General features: G+C 51.2%; 1 protein-coding gene across 6 annotated transcripts in view; it reads left to right on the top strand.

Moving 5' to 3' along the window:
* The window catches only part of MSI2 (musashi RNA binding protein 2), a 401,411-nt gene that overhangs the window by 258,306 nt on the left and 125,526 nt on the right, over positions 1-17,579 (top strand). For all 6 annotated transcript variants that reach the window (XM_065911079.1, XM_065911078.1, XM_065911080.1 and 3 more), the window contains one exon: positions 1,382-1,430. In XM_065911079.1, coding sequence (XP_065767151.1) covers positions 1,382-1,430 — 49 coding nt within the window. The remainder of the gene's footprint in view (positions 1-1,381; positions 1,431-17,579) is intronic.

Below are 17,579 nucleotides of genomic sequence, written 5' to 3'. Positions count from 1 at the left end.
TGCAGTCACTTTCTCAGAATCTGAGCATTAGGATTTCAATATATGAATTTGGCAGGGGTGGGGGATGGAGACAGTTCAGCCCAGAACAATCAAAATATTGAAGTTTCATTGTTTATAACTGGAAACATCCAGAAGGATGATTAAGTAAGCTATAGCATCTCTCTCCATGAAATACATGACAGTCAAGCTAGTATTCATAACACCTCACACCCATTAGGATGGCTACTTTTTTTTTTTTTTTTTTAAGGCAGAAAATAGCAAGTATTAGCAAGGATGTAGAGAAATAAAACCTTTGTGCACTTTTGTTTGGAATGAAAAGTAGTACAGCCACTGTGTACAGCAGTTCTTCAAAAAAAACCAAAAATACAAGTTACTATATGATCCAGCAGTTTCACTTCTGGGTATATATCCCAAAGAAGTGAACGCAGAGACTCGAGATATTTGTACACCCATGTTCATAGCAGCATTATTCACAATAGCTAAAATCCAAGTGTTCATCGATGGGCAAGTGGATAAGCAAATGTGATCTATACTTAAATGGAAGATGGATGAACCTTGAGGACATTATGCTAAGTGAAATAAGCCAGTCACAAAAAAAGACAGATCCTGTGTAATTCTACTTATGTGAAATACTCAGAGGGGCCCCAGTCTTGGAGACAGAAAGTGGGCAAGTGGCTGCCATAGGCTGAGGGGACGAAGGGGGTCCCCCTTAAAGGGGGTAGAGTTTCAGTTTTACAAGAGGAAAAAAGTTCTGGAGATGAGTGGTGGTGATGCTCCTGCAACTTTATGAATCTGTTTGATACCACTGAACTGTACACTTGAAGAAGGTTGCAATGGCAATTGTAATGTTATGAGTATATTACCACAAAAAAACTGGGGGAATAAAAGAGAGTATTCGTGATGTAGTTATCTGGGAAATGTTTGCAGTGTTGTAATATTATCTAAATAAAAAAGAACAAGGGGAAAATTCCATGTGTGATATGATTTTAAACTGTGTTAAAATAGGCGTGCGTGCATTCGTCCTTGGTCATGTCTGACTCTTAGCGACCCCAGGAACCTTCCTGACCCAGGGACTGAACTCACATCTCCTACATTGGTAGGCAGATTTTTTTTTTTTACCACTGAGCCACCAGGGAAGCCATAGGCATAGATTTTTACAAAAATTAGAGGGAAGAACACTAAATGCTAAATGTGGCTGTGCTAGGTTGGAAAGACGGAAAGACAGTGATTTATTTTCTCTCTTAATATTTGTGTTTTCAAGCCGTTTTAATGAGCAACATGATTTCTATAATGGAAATCGCGCCCCTCCCCTGAACATGTAACGTGTCCTGTATTTTGTTAAAGTTCCTGAAGCAGACTCTGTTTTGTGTTTGCTCTGCAGGTGGAGGATGCAATGCTGATGTTTGATAAGACGACCAACAGGCACAGAGGTAAGAAGCCCCTGAGAGGAAGCAGCCCCTCCGTCCTCTCCCGGCCCCCTCCCTTCTTACCCCCAGCCCCACAGACAAAAGTCACAGCGACTGTTCCAAAATCAGGCGGTTGGAGGTGACGTCGGTTGGAGGTCTTTATTAATGGAGGGCCGTGACAGTACCTAGAGTTGATACCGGACCCTTAAAACCCCATTTTCTGTGGGCTTGGGAAATGTCATTTAATGACGCAGTCACACCCAACATGTTCTTGGTCCTTGCTGACCCATGGCTCTAAGCGAACCAAGTGGAACTTATTCACAGCAATTAGTCAATTGAGTTCCCAGTTTGCATTGAAGGAGCTGGTTTAGAAGCACACTGTCGATGTAAAGAGCAGCAAAAAAAAAAAGAAAGAAAGAAAATAAGAACAAAGATGCCTGGTCCTGGGTTTGTTCAGTGAGTACATTGTACACATGTCCTAGGCTTGATGTGGTGAGTACAGACCTAGAAATGCCCTTTTGCGCCTCTCGGATGTTTGGAAGACGTTTGCACTTCCCCGCATTGTCTTCTGCCCTTAGTGTCTTGTTCGTGTTTTAGAAAATGGGTTTCACCTTGGGGTCTAAGAACCCTTGAAATGACATGCAGAATATTTTATGTTATCCTGGGAGAGGTTTCTTAGCTTTGAGTGGATTCTCAAAGGGGTGTCTGATCTCTGGCACCTCACTCCCCCCCCCACAAAACGGACACATTGAAATGATTGCTGTAAATAGAAAATTGGATGACTCGAGAAAGTCCTTCCCAGAGGAAGCATTACAGTTCAGCGCTCAGTCCTCCCGTTCTTCAGAAGCTCTTGGTTTCTGGGGTGCGTGTTCACCGGGCGTTCATGGGCAGAGTGTCTGAAAGAGGGTGGCAGGAAAGCCATGTTTTCCAGAGAAGGAGCCAGCGAGCCGTGTTTCCTTGCCACTTGGATTGCATTTGGATGTTTCCTGTGTTGTTTACATTCTCGCTGTCACCTGTGATTAGTAGCAGTTACCGGCGTTGACTGCACGTCTCTCCTGCTCTGAGCAGGCAGGCTGAGTGAAAGGAAGGAGCAGGTTGGGGAGGAGGAGGGGCCGTCCTGAGCACACCCTGGAATCCAGTCTCTCGTCCGTCCAGCTACAGCATCCTCGAAAGGGAAACGGAAAACTGGGCGGGAACTGGGGCACCAGTGGAGTGCATGCTGGGGAGGGATGGGGAGCGGCTGGAGGGTGAGGACGGGAGGCAGGGAGAGAGACAACGCGCTTGCAGATGTGAGCGAGACGACGATGGCCCTCGTCTTCTCCAGCGCTCTGGAGTGAGCGCCGCGGAGCGAGAGGAAGGTGGTGCGGCCAGTGGGCGGTCCTCGGTGACCTGGGATCAGTACATGCACTGCCTCGGGCCGTGGGCTTTTCCCCGGCACTGCTTCCACGCGCATCTTCTAACTTGGTGTTCACAGTAGACCCTGGGGGTTGTGTGACTTTGGGAAAATCCCTTAACTTCTTCATGCCTCGGTTTACTCATCTGTAAGATGCAGGTCACGTTAGTCCCTCCTGACAGGATGGTTTGCTGCGTTCGGTGCTGGCAGAGAGGGCACTCACACCCAGGACGGCTGATTTCAGGTTCTGTTCTTTGTTGTCTGCATGTGGGTACGGCGTTTGTGGGGAAGGGTATTTCCATCTGATTTTCAGGATGGGCACAGCTCATCTGAGTGAAGCTCTGGCGTTCAGTGTTAGAATTCATAATCCTGGGAGACTCCAGAGCATCTTCTAGGTAGTACTGTGGTCCTTCTCTTCTGAATATCATTGCACAAAGGTGTTTTTGATCTCCTGCTCTGCGTAAGGCCCTGTGTGGGAGAAGATGATGGATCATCTCATTGAACCCTCTCAGCTGAGCAGGGAAAGAGGTTCACCATCTGAGGGACCCGAGAGAGGGGGGGTGACTGTGAGTCTCTGGCCACTCGGCTGATAGCAGGAGGAGCTGGATTCACAGCCAGGACATCAGGCCCCCAGACAGCCTGTGGAGGAGGGCACAGGGAAAGCCTCCCCTCTTTCTGACCCAGGGGCTGCCTGCTGTTGGGGAAGCTTCCTCTCCTTCTGCAGGGGCGCCGGGTGCAGGGACGGGGTGGCGGCCCCTCTGTGACCGGGTCAGGGAAGGGTTTCTGGTTGTGAGCTGAAGGGTGCTCATTCCGTGGCCCAGTGCTTAGGGTGGCTTCGGGAGCATTGTTGCTCATGCCACTGGTGGTGAGGGCAGGAAAGTGGGTGGGCAGAGCCCCTGGCGAGGGCACGGCCCACCCCACAGCCTCCTGCCCTTTCTCTGGTTGGTGCCAGACCCCTTATGTGGTTTGTGGAGTCAGAACAGGGTGTCAAAAACCGCTAAGAATCTCAAGTTGGCAGCTCAACTCAACCAGGAGTTGAGCCCTGCTGAGTTCAGGGTGTGTGGGGTGGCACAGGAAGCCGGCCTGCACGGATACAGCCTGGGTCTGGCCTGCTGCTGGCCGGGCAGGGAAGAGAAGACGAGAGGGGCCTAGAGGTTTCATCAGGGGGGCCCTGACACCTGCTGCTGGCTGCCCCTGTGCAGACATCCGCCCCCGCTGTTCTTCCCGTGTGAGCGGGGGCTTTGGGCTGTCCATGCTTTCCAGCCCCTCCAGCTGAGAAAGAGCTTCCCTCTGGACTGGGGGCCAAAGCTGGGGTAATAACTTTACTGGTTCAAAGCGTTAGGGGAGGAAAGAATGTCCTCAAAAATATAAGAACGCGTCACAACAGAAGCTCTAGTCACATACATGTGGAGCAGGCGGGCCCCACGGCCCTGGCCTGATGGAATGCACATTTGGAATCGGATGATAAGCGCAAGAAAATAAAATCCTCCTGCAGCCACCTTGCCCCAACCTTCCCTTCACCTCTTCAGCTTCCTGCGTTCCATTATCTTATCACGAGGAAAGTGCTGCCCCAGCAGAAGTTGAGGACACCTCTCTGGCTGGCGCTGCTGCCAGCTCGCCGCTGAAAGAGGCGCAGACCATTAACCCCTCCGTGGTGTCAGGGCGCTTGTTCAGTGCTGCCCGTCAGCCTCTGACCCAGCTCTGCTGGGCGGCCTGAGCGGTGACGTGTCCTCCGCCCCGGGCGTTTTGACAACCACCTGTGTGCCCTTGAACTGTGACCACTGCCACGCAGGAAAAACTCCAGGGCACTGGCCTGGGGCCTGGCCTTCCGGGAGTCAGGCCGCGCTTGCCGTTAGGAGCCGGGGCGTGGGCAGAACGTCCGCTCCTGGCCCCACGGTGGCCGTCACTTGCCCTCTCGCCCGCGGGCCCCGTAGGCACACGGGCGGCCCTCAGAGCAGCGCGGCAGTCTGCTCCTCCTGTTCACGGAGGCACCAGCCTGTGTCCCTTCCCCTTGTACATCCACCCTTGGACCGCAGTGGTGCCCTGGGGAATGGTCCAGAGAACAGCAAACAGGGAGCCCTCTGGGGAGGGGAGCCCTCTAGGGAGATGCGTCCTCCATGCTGGAAGCAGGAAGGTCACGCAGCATCTGATTCACACAGAAGCGTGGAGTCTTCCCCTCTTCATCCTTTATGGGACCGCTTCCCAGCCCCTGTGGGCCCCGTGGGTTTAGCCAGGGGCGCTTCTCCTAACCTCTCCAAACCCTCCGGCTCCGCCTCTGGAAGATAAAGGAACTGGGACAGATGAGCCCCGGGGCCTGAAGTGTGCTTCTGGCTTTTAGCTTTTAACTGGAAGTGTGGCCCAGATTGTCTCCCTTTCTTGTTTTAACTGGGGGAGGGAGAGCAGTTGGTGCAGGTGTGGGTCCCTGAGACGGTACAGGGGGTTCATGGAGGCTGCTCTCTGCTGGGACTGGGCGGGTGGCTGGAAGGAGATGCTGACCTGGGATGCCCTGCGGCCTTTGAAGGGAGGGTGGTCTTCCCACTGCCCCAGTCACACCTGTATGTTACTCAGGCCTGGGAGGCAGCTGACCCCGGAAGCAGGTGTCATCTTGGCCTTGCCCTGAGGAAGTCCCGGAGGGGACCAGGAGCTGGAGCGCGGTCCAGCAGCATGCCCAGCAGCGGTGAGGATGGCCTTCATCCTTGAAAGGGGTTCCAGCCTCCCATCAGAGTACACGCCACGGGCTTCTGTGTTAACCAGGTTGTGTTGACACTCCCAGTGGAAGGAGCCACGTTCTAAGCACCCCTCAACCAGCCGCTTGGCACACACTGTGGAATCTTTATGAACGAAGCTACCCAGAGCCACACACTAGACCATACAGAGCCTAGACATAAGCCCAGCCTGTCCAACCCTGAGCCAGCGCCCTTAACCCCTCTACAGGCATGAGGCTAAGCGGTGGTTTAAAGCAGGGGAGTCGGCAATCTTAAGCACCTGCGTGTGTGTGTTCAGTTGGGTCCGACTCTTTGTGATCCTATGGACTATGGACTGCAGCCCCCCAGGCTCTTCTGTGGGATTCTCTAGACGAGAGTACTGGAGTGCCACGCCCTCCTCCTTGATCACTTGAGCACCTCCTTGTTATTAGTTCTTCTCCACATCTCTCCTCTTGCTGGACTACAGTGTTTCTCCATTTTTCAGATGGATAAACCGAGGTGGGTGGAGTTTCGAAAAGTCACATATCTGGTTCCTACAGCTGGACGGGGAGCTGAGCTACTAAGGAAGCTGGGGCCTTTCTTAGCTTCCATCTCTTCATTTCGTGGCCTTCTCTGGGATTCTTTGTGTCCAGAGAGGGAGAGAATGGTGGCTTTCCAGTGTCCAGAGTCATTTCACTTGTTCTCTAAATGTTCTTAGAGGTGGGCTGAAAAATATTGGGCTGATCATCTAAGGATTTAATCACTGGGGAAAAGTTTGTTGCTTTATCCTTGCAAAACTCAGATAAGATCTTGAATTCATCATCAGGTATTGATTCCAGCTGGGGCTGGAGGTAAGCAGGGCGGGAGGGAGGAGCAAGGTGCCATCCTGTCTAACTTGCTCTTCAGTGGGAGGCTGGTTGAGAGCCCGGGTCAGGAGGGAAGGTGACAAAACTCAGCGCTTGCTCTCCCATCTCCCCACGTCAGCCCTGTTTGAGACCGTGAACTGGGGATTCTGGGTGCTGAAGTGCATCTCTCGATCACCTCCTGGGAGGGTAGGGAGACCCCCCTCATTCCAGGGGAGCCTCAGCTCTGCCCCTTGCCTCTGACCTCAGCCTGCATGCCAGGTTCCTCCAAGTCTGGCTCATCAGGGGAGAGCTAGGTGCTTGGAGGCCCGGTGGGAAGTGAGCTGGGTGTCTTTGAAGCTTGTCGAAGGGTGGTCTGGGGAGGGTCAGCGGGAGCGGGGTGGTTTCCGGCTGAGTGCAGAAGGGGACACTGCCTGGGGACAGGCCCTCCGCACTCCCCGTGGCTTCCATCACCCAGCAGGCCTGTTGGCCTCGGAACATTGCCAGAGGCAGAGGAACAGGATACACTGAGAAAAATAAAGATCCGTGTGATGGATGGCTCCTCTCCCGACTGTTAGCAGTGGCTTATTAAGTGTGATGCTAATGGCCCTGGAGAGGAACAGGCTCTGAGCCAGTCCCCTGCCCCGACCTCAGCCCTCAACCCTCAGTCCGTGGCAGTTCTCTGAAGCTCAGGAAGCACCATCCCCTGCAGGCTCCCTGTACGAAGGGAGTCCTCCCCCAGGAGAGCTGTGCCCCTCGGGGGCCCCCAAACTGGAAAGGGGCCGTGGTGGGCCCTGCGGTCAGGGGAGTGGCTTTCTGCAGGCTCGGGCATGGGGGTGAGCTGGGCTTCTCGAGAAGCCCAGAGAGCATCTCTGTCCCCAGAAGCAGCTGGCTGAGGTTTAAGGTTTCTGTAATCTGTGTGATCAGTTTATTTTCTAAAATGGTGCCTGTGAGATATAGCTGGAGCTGTGATAAAAGACAGTGCTTTTCTAAGGAGAATAACCAACGCTTAATGTCCTGACTACCTGCCAGACACTCCCTTTTAAAACTGACCTCTGAAGTCCAGACTAACTCTTTTATGTACACTGAAAATGATTAAAAATCACACTGTAATTGTTTGCTTATTGATACCTGTTTCCCAAGGGGGCGGGGGTGGGTAAAAAGAGTTTCATAGCAGCGTAAATTAAAAATAAAAAGGTATTGCTTCATTTGTAGCTGTGGGCTGTCACAGATAATGTGTATGTGTCTTTCCTGGGGAGATTCTAACATTCTGACTTCATTTACCCAGGAGAGAGGGCTGGGATGCTACAACTTATAATGTGACTTTGTAGGCTGGAGGGGCTTCCCCGGTGGCTCAGAGGGTCAAGAATCTGCCTGTAATGAGGTCCCTTCTACTGGTAGGATGGAGGAGCAAGAAGTGTGCTTGACCAGGAGGATAAGTCCTTCTGGTGGAAAGGGCTGTGGGTGGGGTAGCAAGCATGAGGAGGGTTTAGGAGTCACAGCAGGTGGGGACGCCTGAGCTGCTCTGACCCGAGGCCATGCTGCACCACACCAGTGCCCAAGCTCGGCGTCTCAAGCAGGGTTTGCTTCGGGGGCTGCCCCACTAGGGGCTTCCCCGGTTGGTTCAGCGGTAAAGGATCCACCTGCAATGCAATTCTCAGCCTGGAGAATGTCATGGACAGAGGAGCCTGGTGGGCTGCAGTCCAGGGGGGTCACAAAGAATCAGACACAACTGAAGTGGCTTCACACACACACACACACACACACGACTGAAGCCGCTTAACATACACACATAAGTCACAAAGTCAGACACAACTGAAGCAGCTTCACACACACCCCCCCCACAGACACATACATACAGACACGACTGAAGCAGCTTAACACACACACACACACACACACACACACACACACACACACACACACACACACACACACACACACACACACACACACACACACACACACACACACCCTCCCCACTCGAGTCCTGCCCTTTGCATTCCCCTACCTCGCACACGCACACGCACACACTCCCATCTAGAGTCTTGCCCTTGCGTGCCCCCACCTCAGAGACCTGCTCTTTCATCCCCGTGCTGGTCTCTGAAGCTGAGAGGTACCCATCACCCTCTAGAGTGGATCTGAGATGCATCACGGGGTTCATTGGCGACCTGTGAGCCAGCAGTTGGTCGTTACTGGTGCTGATCTGCAGCTGAGTTGGAAGCCAGTGGACAGGAAAGCGCTGGTCTGTCCCAGGCCACTGACGCCGAGGATGCTGGTGGGCAGAGCTTCCAGCCTCGCTGGAGCGTGCTGTAGTTGCCCCCGTGTTGGTGGGCTTTCTCGTGCAAGTAGAGAGTTGGGTCAGTGTGGCTGATAGTCCTCTTTGCCCAGAGTGGACTGGTGTCAGTGTGGGCCACCTGCTGACGTGAGGTTTTGGTAGCCGTGGAGTCTATGGGAGAATGTTAGAGTGGAGTGGAAACTCAGTACGGTTGACTCTGTCTCCCCACTTGAGTAGAGGAGACTTGGGGGGTGCTGGCAGTGAGGTGTATTTGCTGCCAGTGGGCTCTTGGAGAGGTTCTCTTGGGAAACAGTGATGGGCTGACTTGAAGTTGGGTGCACTTCAGTTAGGACGAGGAAGAATGGCCAGGCCCCGCAGCAGGGTAAGCTCTGCACTGGATTCCGTGGTCCCAGCAAGCTTGTTCTAAAGGCAGGCCCCGCAGCAGGGTAAGCTCTGCATTGGATTCTGTGGTCTCAGCAAGCTTGTTCTAAAGGCAGGCTGCCTACAGGGGCGCCCAGCAGAGGATGCACCCTGCCTCTTCACTCTCATGGGGCTCTACCCAGAGGCTGTGGGGCCTGGCCCCCACCCCCGGGACCCCACCACGGTCCCCTCGAGGCCTGACTTGTCGCCGGACCCCTCTCAGGACCTCCTGCAGAGGAAGGGCCACTCAAGGGTGAGGGAGGGGAGCGGGGTACAGAGCTGCGGCCCCTCCCCAGCCAGCTCTCAGAGACCGGCCCCCGGAGCTGTCTGCACATTTTATTTTCTCGTTAAATAAACACCATTAGCCTTCCCGGGAAACTGGTGCAAACACGACCTCGCAAATAACCAATTAGAAGGGCAGGGTTGAAGGGGACTGTGAATTTGCAAACATGTAGAGGAGGCCATTAAAGATGCCTGTGTCTCCCCCAGCCCTGGCAGCATCGATCTGAGACCTTAATTTTATTTCTGACAAGAAAGCAAGGAGCATGCTTTATTTAATTTTTTATTTTTTTCCCCGGAGCTAACTGCATTCCGGAAGCGCCCATTCCGGCACTGTCTCTTGAGATATTCATCAACACAGGAGTTCAGTTCCTGTCCCCTCGCTTCCCCAGTGGTCAGAGACCCACGCAGAGCCCCCAGGACCTTGGCAACAGGGAGGCGGGGACTGTGCCCCCTGGGTGCCCGAGGTGTCCCCGCTGGAGGGTGAATCTGAAACTCCTTCCTTCAGAGTAGGAGCCCTGGCCCCACAGGGCGGTAAGCTAGGAGATCTTCCCGCCTCCCTCCTGGCTGTGGCTCACAGAAGCAGAAAGGAGTGGGCCCAGGGTCAGTCACTTCCCTGACCGAGAAACGGTTTTTTTGCAGCAAGACAACGAGGCTTTTGTTGGGCCCTGTTCCCAGAGAGGCCCTGCTCCGACAGTCGCGTGGTTTCAGATCTCTGAAGAGAGAGGCACCCTCAGCTCAGCCACTTGGTTAAAAGCATCCCCTTTCTTAGCATCCCGGCACTGCTAGGGGCTGACCCCGGGGGACCAGAGCCGGGCGGCTGCCTCCTGCCGGAGCTGGAGAAGGCCCTGCGTTTGTGCAGCTCAGGACTCGAGCTTGTGTTTGGGTCCTGGACTTGGAGGACCTTCCCTGGCCCGCTTGTGTCTGTCTCAGGACACACCGGAGAGAGCCTGGATCTAGCGCTGCCTGTGCTCAGCTCCTGGAGGAGGGCGCGGCAGCCTGCTCCAGCGCTCTTGCCTGGAGAACCCCATGCAGAGGAGCCTGGCGCGCTGCAGTCCACGGGGTCGCAGAGAGTCAGACGCCATGGAGACGCTTTAGCATGCACATCCTTGGCTTCAGCCCCAGCTTCCCATGGGCGCAGCCCCTGAGGGCTCTGAGCCCCATTTCTCTCTTGTGGAGGCAATACCCCTGCTCTGTGAGAGTTAATGAGCCCCTTGTGAAGTGCCCAGCGAGAGTGGTCAGAGCCCAGTAGCCTTGGCCCTTTCCTTCCACCCTTAAAGAGCGGCCGGTTTAACTTCTTTAGACAAATGACACTCTTTGAACTTGTTCTTTTTAAAAAAAGTTTTCCCCTCCCCTTCCCACATGAAACATGTGTTTGCCAGTGCATGGAATATTTCTGAAAAGATAGTTACAAAACTGATAATAGTAAGAATGGCCTCTTGGCTAAGAGCTCTTGCTCTGGAGTCAGACAGCTGGTATTTGAGTCTGAGGTTTGTGACTTCATAGCTGTGTGACCTTCGGCAAGTTACCTACCCTCTCTGTGACTCAGATTCCTCATTTCTGTAAAACAGGAATGATGGCATTGGGTTAGCCTGAGGCTTATATCAGTTCATCAGTGTAAAGGATTTGGAATAATCTCTAGCTATAGAAAGCACCTGAATATGTTTTATGCATAAATACACAGACTCTTAGATGCAGATATACATAAATTAAAAAACAAAAACAAAAATAGCATTTGCTTCTGCGCAAGGGGATTCAGTGGCCAGAGGTGCAGGGATTCGGGAAAACTTTTCACTTCATACTCATTTACCCTTTGAATTTTTGTACCCTGTGTGTTTATTACCTAGTCAAACAAATACTTTCTCAGCATCATCTTTTACTGATACAGTTCACCCCAATTTGAGTTGTAAATGTAGTGGTAGGACAGCAGGAGAGAATTTTCAGAAGAAAGAGGTTCATCCCGTCTCAGTACTCTGAGAGGAACGTTGTCACTTCTGCCTTGTTCCTGGCGCTGGTGTCAACAAGTTTGAACTTGGTTGTCCTTCCGGGGTTGGTAGAACTTGTGGCGTCTTAGGGTGAATGAGGGGTGGATCCTGCCTCATCTGAGTTTCCTATCCTGCTGGGAAGAGGGGGTCTAGGAGCTCCAAACAAGACTTGATTATATGTAGCCGACAAGCCTCTGCCTGAGTCACCTCTGTCTTTTTCTTTCCATAAACAGAGAGTCGGATAGATAGATGAGGACTCTTCGTAGTTTCTGCTCTTCCCAGACAATGTGCTATTAATAGGATAGCCAGGCCACCCCTGGTCTGAAAAGAAGCCCCGGATGCTTGAGTTTATCCCAGACCAGAGGGGAAGAGGTCAGAACAGGGAGGCCGTCATTCTGGGAAGGGTCTTTTCAATTAAAAAAAAAATTAAAAGCATCTTGCTAACCCAAGTTATGTGGGGACCTCACACAGCGTGGCAGATACAGAATATTCTGTGTCTCTGTTGCTTGAAGCTTAAGAGTCAAAGCAGGTGCCCAGCTCATGAAACTTGTGAGGTGTCTGGGCCACGTGGCCGAAGGGGGAGAGCCTAGGTTTCCAATTTAAGGGCCCCTGCTCACCAGCTGTGTGACCTTTCTAAATTTCTCTCAACTTCAGTTTTCTTACCTGTTAAATGGGGAGTGGTATTAACTTGTGGACTAGTGAGGTTTGAGAGAGAAAGTTTATGTGAAGCATTTGATGTTCATATTGTCTGTAAGTATTAGCTTTATTACTGTCATAGTAACTACTACTGTGTTACTACCAATAAGAATACTGTTACTACGACTTCTTGAGGAGTGAAGGATAAAGTAGCTGATTGGTGAAAATACTGACCTTCTAGAGAGCTGTTGGAAGATGCTGTTAGGTTTTCCTTCATATTATGGGTTGAATCATATCCCCCCCAAAGATTTGTGGCAGTCCTGACCTCTAGACCTTATTTGGAAATAGTGTGTGTGCGCTCAGTCGTGTCCCAAGTCTTTGTGACCGCATGGACTGTAGCCCGCCAGGTTCCTCTGTCCATGGGATTCTTCAGGCAAGAATACTGGAGTGGGTTGCCATGTCCTCCTCCAGGGAATCTTCCAGACCCAGGGATCGAACCTGGGTCTCCTGCGTTGCAGGCGAATTCTTTACCATTTGAGCCCCCAGGGAAGCCTTTGCAGATGCAAGATGAAGTCACATTGGAGTAAGTGGGTAGGTGTCCTTCTAAGAGGGAGGACATGGAAGGGAGACATGTGGTCGCGTGACCACGGAGGCAGAGATGGGCGTGTGGAGCTGTGAGCCCAGGATCACTGGAGCCAAGAGGAAGGCATGGGGCAGATTTTCTTCTAGAACCTTCTAGAGGACATGGTCCTGCCAACACCTGGATTGCAGACTTGCAGCTTCCAGAGCTGTGAGAGAATACACTGCTGTTGTTTTCAGCCCCCCGCTGGCGGTACTTTGTCCGGCAGCCCTGGGACAGGCACACGCAGGGCAAAGCATTGCTTCCTGTCGGGCGCACCCCTGCTCACCCATGGCCTGTAGTCAGAGTGGGCGGTCACAGCCGTGTCTCCCTGCAGCTTCCTGTCCCCATCACAGTTGCTGCCTCCCCAGAATTATGTGCAAGAGAAATCAAAGACCTTCTGTTATCCTTAACTGAGAGCACAGCCCCCACATCCTGCATAGCATGGCTTGCCCAAGTCTAATTTAGCCAGAGACCGTGACATTGACCTTACAGTGTTAGAGATAACTTTTTGGTTAGAGAGGGAGACACTCGAAGAACTCTGAAGTTTAATGTTGAACTGGTAGCCTTCAGAGCTCAGTCATTTCTTTATAAGCCAGGGATTTACTGATAGCACCTAGGAGTTGTTGGAATCGCCAACTCTAAGAATGCATGCCATACCCAGTAGACTGGTATTTCCAGCTGGTTCATTCAACTTGGTTATTTAGGGAAATTAAAAATAAGGCCGAGAGAAAGAGAAGGAAATCAATAGAGCTCATATGTACAACACAAAGTTTGCTATCTTTACATAGCTGCCCCAACTTCCACCCTGGAAAAGAAAAAAAAAATAAGAAGGAGGAAGATAGCAAGACAACACTGAACTTCAAGCCCTGCCAGACAGACTTCTTGATTTCTTTATTTCGTCCCAGAAACCCTTCCAGGCAGGAAGTCGCCAAATTCAATCCTAGAGTGAATTTCTGAGCTAAATTAATGCAGTTGAGGGTCAAAGTGGTAACACCTACAAGATCTCCGGGCGGAGGATGCCAGTGGCGTAGCAGTAATTAATAGTTTCAGCCCCCATGTGGTGTGCGTCTCTTAATCCTTGGGTTTAGTTGGCAAACCCAACAGTCTGTGAAAAAATAACTGCCGTGGTTTCACTGTGATCAAAGTTGTGTGCCTTTGAGTGCTCCCTACAAATCTGAGATTTCGTCCTCAACTTACCACCCCAACTTGATAGCAGGAGATAATTGAAAGTGCCTCTTTTCTGAGTGTTCCCAGCACCCCAGGCGGAGCCAGCGCCTCTGCGCCAGATCCGCAAAGCTGACCGTGCCGACATCCGATTTATTATCTCGGAGGCTGGGCTGGTTCATGGATGATTCATGACTCCGCTTCCCACTGCTGCTGGAGGTGACATCATCCGTCCTGGGCCCAGAATAGATCCAGAGGCAACAGTGGCCCCTGCTTTGTGTCTCTCAGTAGCCCCAGGCTCCCTCCTGAATCACTCTCGGCAGCCGCGTGTTCCTGGGTAGAGTGGTCGTGGGTAGACACAGAGCCCGTTGAAAGTATCGCCTTAGTCGGAGGCTGAAAAGGTGTTTCAGTACTGTTGGAGCTGCACCGTCAAGCCGAGGAAGGAGCTTGTCCAAAGTTCACCTCTCCCCCTTTCTGTTCTTTTAGTTGGCATTTAGATGTCACCGAGGGCCCACGGGGCTCCGAGACTCTGGTGGTCAGCGTCGGTTTCCTCGCTCGCGGGCAGGGCTGGAGGGGAAGGTCCAGGTGACTCGCATCATCCCGCAGCCCAGCCTTGGCAGCCTATAGGATGAATGATGGCTGTCTTGTCGGAGGTCTGGACTGCCTCAGCGGTTTTCAGCCCTGGGTGCACATTAGGATCGCCCAGGGAGTTTTTAAAACATCCCGATGCCTAGGGCTGACTCCGGATCAATTAAGGGAGACTCGGGCTTAGAGCTCGGGCTGAGTTCTTATGTTCCGCCTAGCTGAAACTGAAGCGCATGGGGGCTGGGAAACCCCTGGCTCACGTGATCTCCCAGGACCCTTCCAGCTTTGAAAGCCTTTAAAAAGGCAGTGCTGTGGACCAGGCCTTTGATGCCCCTGAGCCTGAGACGCCTGGCTGCCTGGACAGTCGGGTAGCACGTGCCCTCGTGTGTAGACCTGCCATGGGTGGTGGTGGCCTCCAGTGGTTGGTGCGGGGCGTGGGGCTGTGAATGACCACACCCCGTTGTTCTGGCTGTGAGTCTAGGTATCCCCCGTCAGTGATAGGATGATGCCTGCAGTGCGGACGCTCGGCTGGCGAGTCTCTCATTCCTCCCTTTTCCCCTCTGCAGCTTCACCCCAGACACGCTCCCTGCAGCCTTGCGACCTGGGCGCTTCCGTGGCAGGGCCAGCCGCACAGGTTGATCCTCGAGTTGCCAGGAACAGTGTTTCACAGTCGACCAGCTTCTCAGCTTTTAGGCCTGGGCTTAAATGCCCTTTCCCCAGGGAAATCTCAGATGAGGACAGCTCCGGCAGTGTCTGTGTCCCTCGTCCTTCTGTTTGGGCGCCTCTCAGCTCTCAACCACTGTGCGATCTGCTTGCTCATTCGGTTCCTCTGTGTGTTTTCCCCCTCCTAGTCCCTGTGCTCGGCAGACATCCCTGACACGTGAGAGGGCGGCTGGCCAACAGGCAGGCCCTCCTCGCATCCACACTGGTCTTGGTCTCGCTTAGCTGAAGACAGAGAGCGAGCAGTCTCCACTGCTTCGCTGCGTGCTCCCCCCCGCCCAAGAGATGCTCCAGTAAAACAGGGGTGCAGAGCCCCTATCAGGAGGTTGGTGTAGGAACGACAGGTGTTTTCTGCGGAGGGCTTTGGGGAATTGAAGAGATGGTTCCGAACACTTTTCAATTTTCCCAGCACCTTAGGAAAGAACAATTACCTGGTGAACTGATGGGAGTTCTTTCTTTCTTAAGAGGGGAAAGAAAAAAAATGTCCTTGGTATTGTTGTAGTCGCCCTTTACAGCTGAGCTGGAAGAAAGACTGAAAATACTGGTTCAGTTTTTTTTTCTTTTTTTAAAAAAAAGATCAGTCCTGCACTGCTAACCCTGATGCCTGGTGTAGGCTGGTGGACTGGTGGGCTGGTGGGAAGGTTCCCTCTGACCTGAGGTCTGTAGTAGCAGGATTTTAAATGCTCGTGCGAAAAGTATGTACTTACAGATGGATTCCTAAATTCCCTCCCCACTTCCAAAATCACTAGGCTTGGCATCTGAAGTCTTCTTTTAATTAAGTTGATTCATTTGCCCTGGAAAGATTTCCTGATTCAGCTAGTATATTTATGTATAAACTACTCTGGAAACACCTGGCAATTTTTCTGAGTGACAATAAGGAGATGTAGTCTGAAAATTACGGTTTAATTTGCTCCCTCCCCCTTGATGTCTTACCTTAAAAAAAAAAAAAATGGGTAAGATTTACAAAAGCGGCTTTGTATTTTGCCCATAGTACTAATCCTGTTTTCCAACAGAAATATGTATCAACAATACCTAATAATTTCCCTTTATGTATTTTTAGAGCTCTAGCTTCTAATGGACAATTGAATCATTCCCTGGCAGATGGGAAATCATCTAATTGCATGTTTTTATTTATTGTGAATGTTCGGTTAGGCTCCAGAAGAGATTGGTGAGCGTATTAAAAAAGTCAGAGTAAACAGTGTATTAATGACTGTTTTCTGGAATTACCACCCTTGGGCTGCCTCATATCAGTGCACATTTGAATTGGTCGTGGCCCTGGGTTGGTTTAGGTTACCCTGGTGGCTCAGACGGTAAAGAATCTGCTTGCAATGCAGGAGACCCGGGTTCGATCCCTGAGTCAGGACAATCCTCTGGAGAACGAAATGGCAACCCAGTCCAACATTCTTGCCTGGAGAATCCCATGGACAGAGGAGCCTGGTGGGCTACAGTCAGACACGACTGAGCAACTGATGCTTCCATTTGGTTGCTTTTAAAAAAAAAAAAACAGACTTGAATCAAAGATGTTATAAAGGATCAAAATAGAAAAGTAGATACCTGTGTCTGTTTTTTATTTTAGGTTTGTGATTCTTTTGTCATGAGACTATAATTAAAATCCCCTGGTAAAATAAAGGCTCGTGTTCCAGCCTTATATTAAGTTTTCCTGGGTAGTGTAAGCAGCCACCATAAAGTGGTTTGAATCCTAAGTGGCACCTCGAGGGTCCGTTTAAAAATAAATAATACGGTTATTTTGCAAGCTGTGGGACTTGAGGCACTGCAGGTAGCCTAGCAGATCTTGCTGCTGCAAGGGCGGCAGCAGCTGGGGTGGGGAGAGGGAGAGCAGCTGTGGTTGGGTTATTAGTCATTCCATGAAGAAATTGATTTGATAAATAATAAAGCAGTGATATTAGCAACACATGCTTGCAGGTCAGATGACTCCGATGAAAGCCCCCAGTTAAGTGTGTGTAATGGTTTGACAATATATATGCCTTCTAAAAACATGCTGTTTTAAAATGGAAATTGGACTGTTCATGCAATTCTTAGCAAATATGCCAAGATCATTACCAGAGGGAGCTTGGAAATCTGAAGGATGATCTTTCTATTTAATTTGGCCTCTGCCCTCCCCCTTTCAGAGGATGCTTAAACTTACTTTGTTTCCCTGTCCTTGCCTTTTCATTTTGTTAACTGTTTTGATTTGTAAAATGCTATGCCTCACAGAACACTCCTTTATGATGATTTACTGTGCTGTTCTTATCTTTCACCTTAAATCCTTGATAAGAGCATTTTAAAAATGAAATTGCTACCTGACACTATTATAAAATCTTGGCTGGCAGCCAGGAGAGAAACAAGAATGGGGGGGCGGGGAGGGCGAAGGGGGAGAAAAAAGGAGATGAAGTTTAGAGAAAGGAAAGATGTTTAAAGGAACCGTGCAGTGTAATGTAGTGCTTTTTTCCTTGAATTCTGTATTTTTTTTTTTTAAACTGGAGCATTAATACAGCCTTGCCGATGCCACTCACCACTGTACATGAACCATGGATGGGAGGTAGGTGAAGACAAGTGAGGGGTTTG

Source organism: Muntiacus reevesi, chromosome 18 (genome assembly GCF_963930625.1).
Source record: "Muntiacus reevesi chromosome 18, mMunRee1.1, whole genome shotgun sequence".
Lineage (NCBI taxonomy): Eukaryota > Metazoa > Chordata > Mammalia > Artiodactyla > Cervidae > Muntiacus > Muntiacus reevesi.
This window is presented reverse-complemented; position numbering and strand designations above follow the sequence as displayed.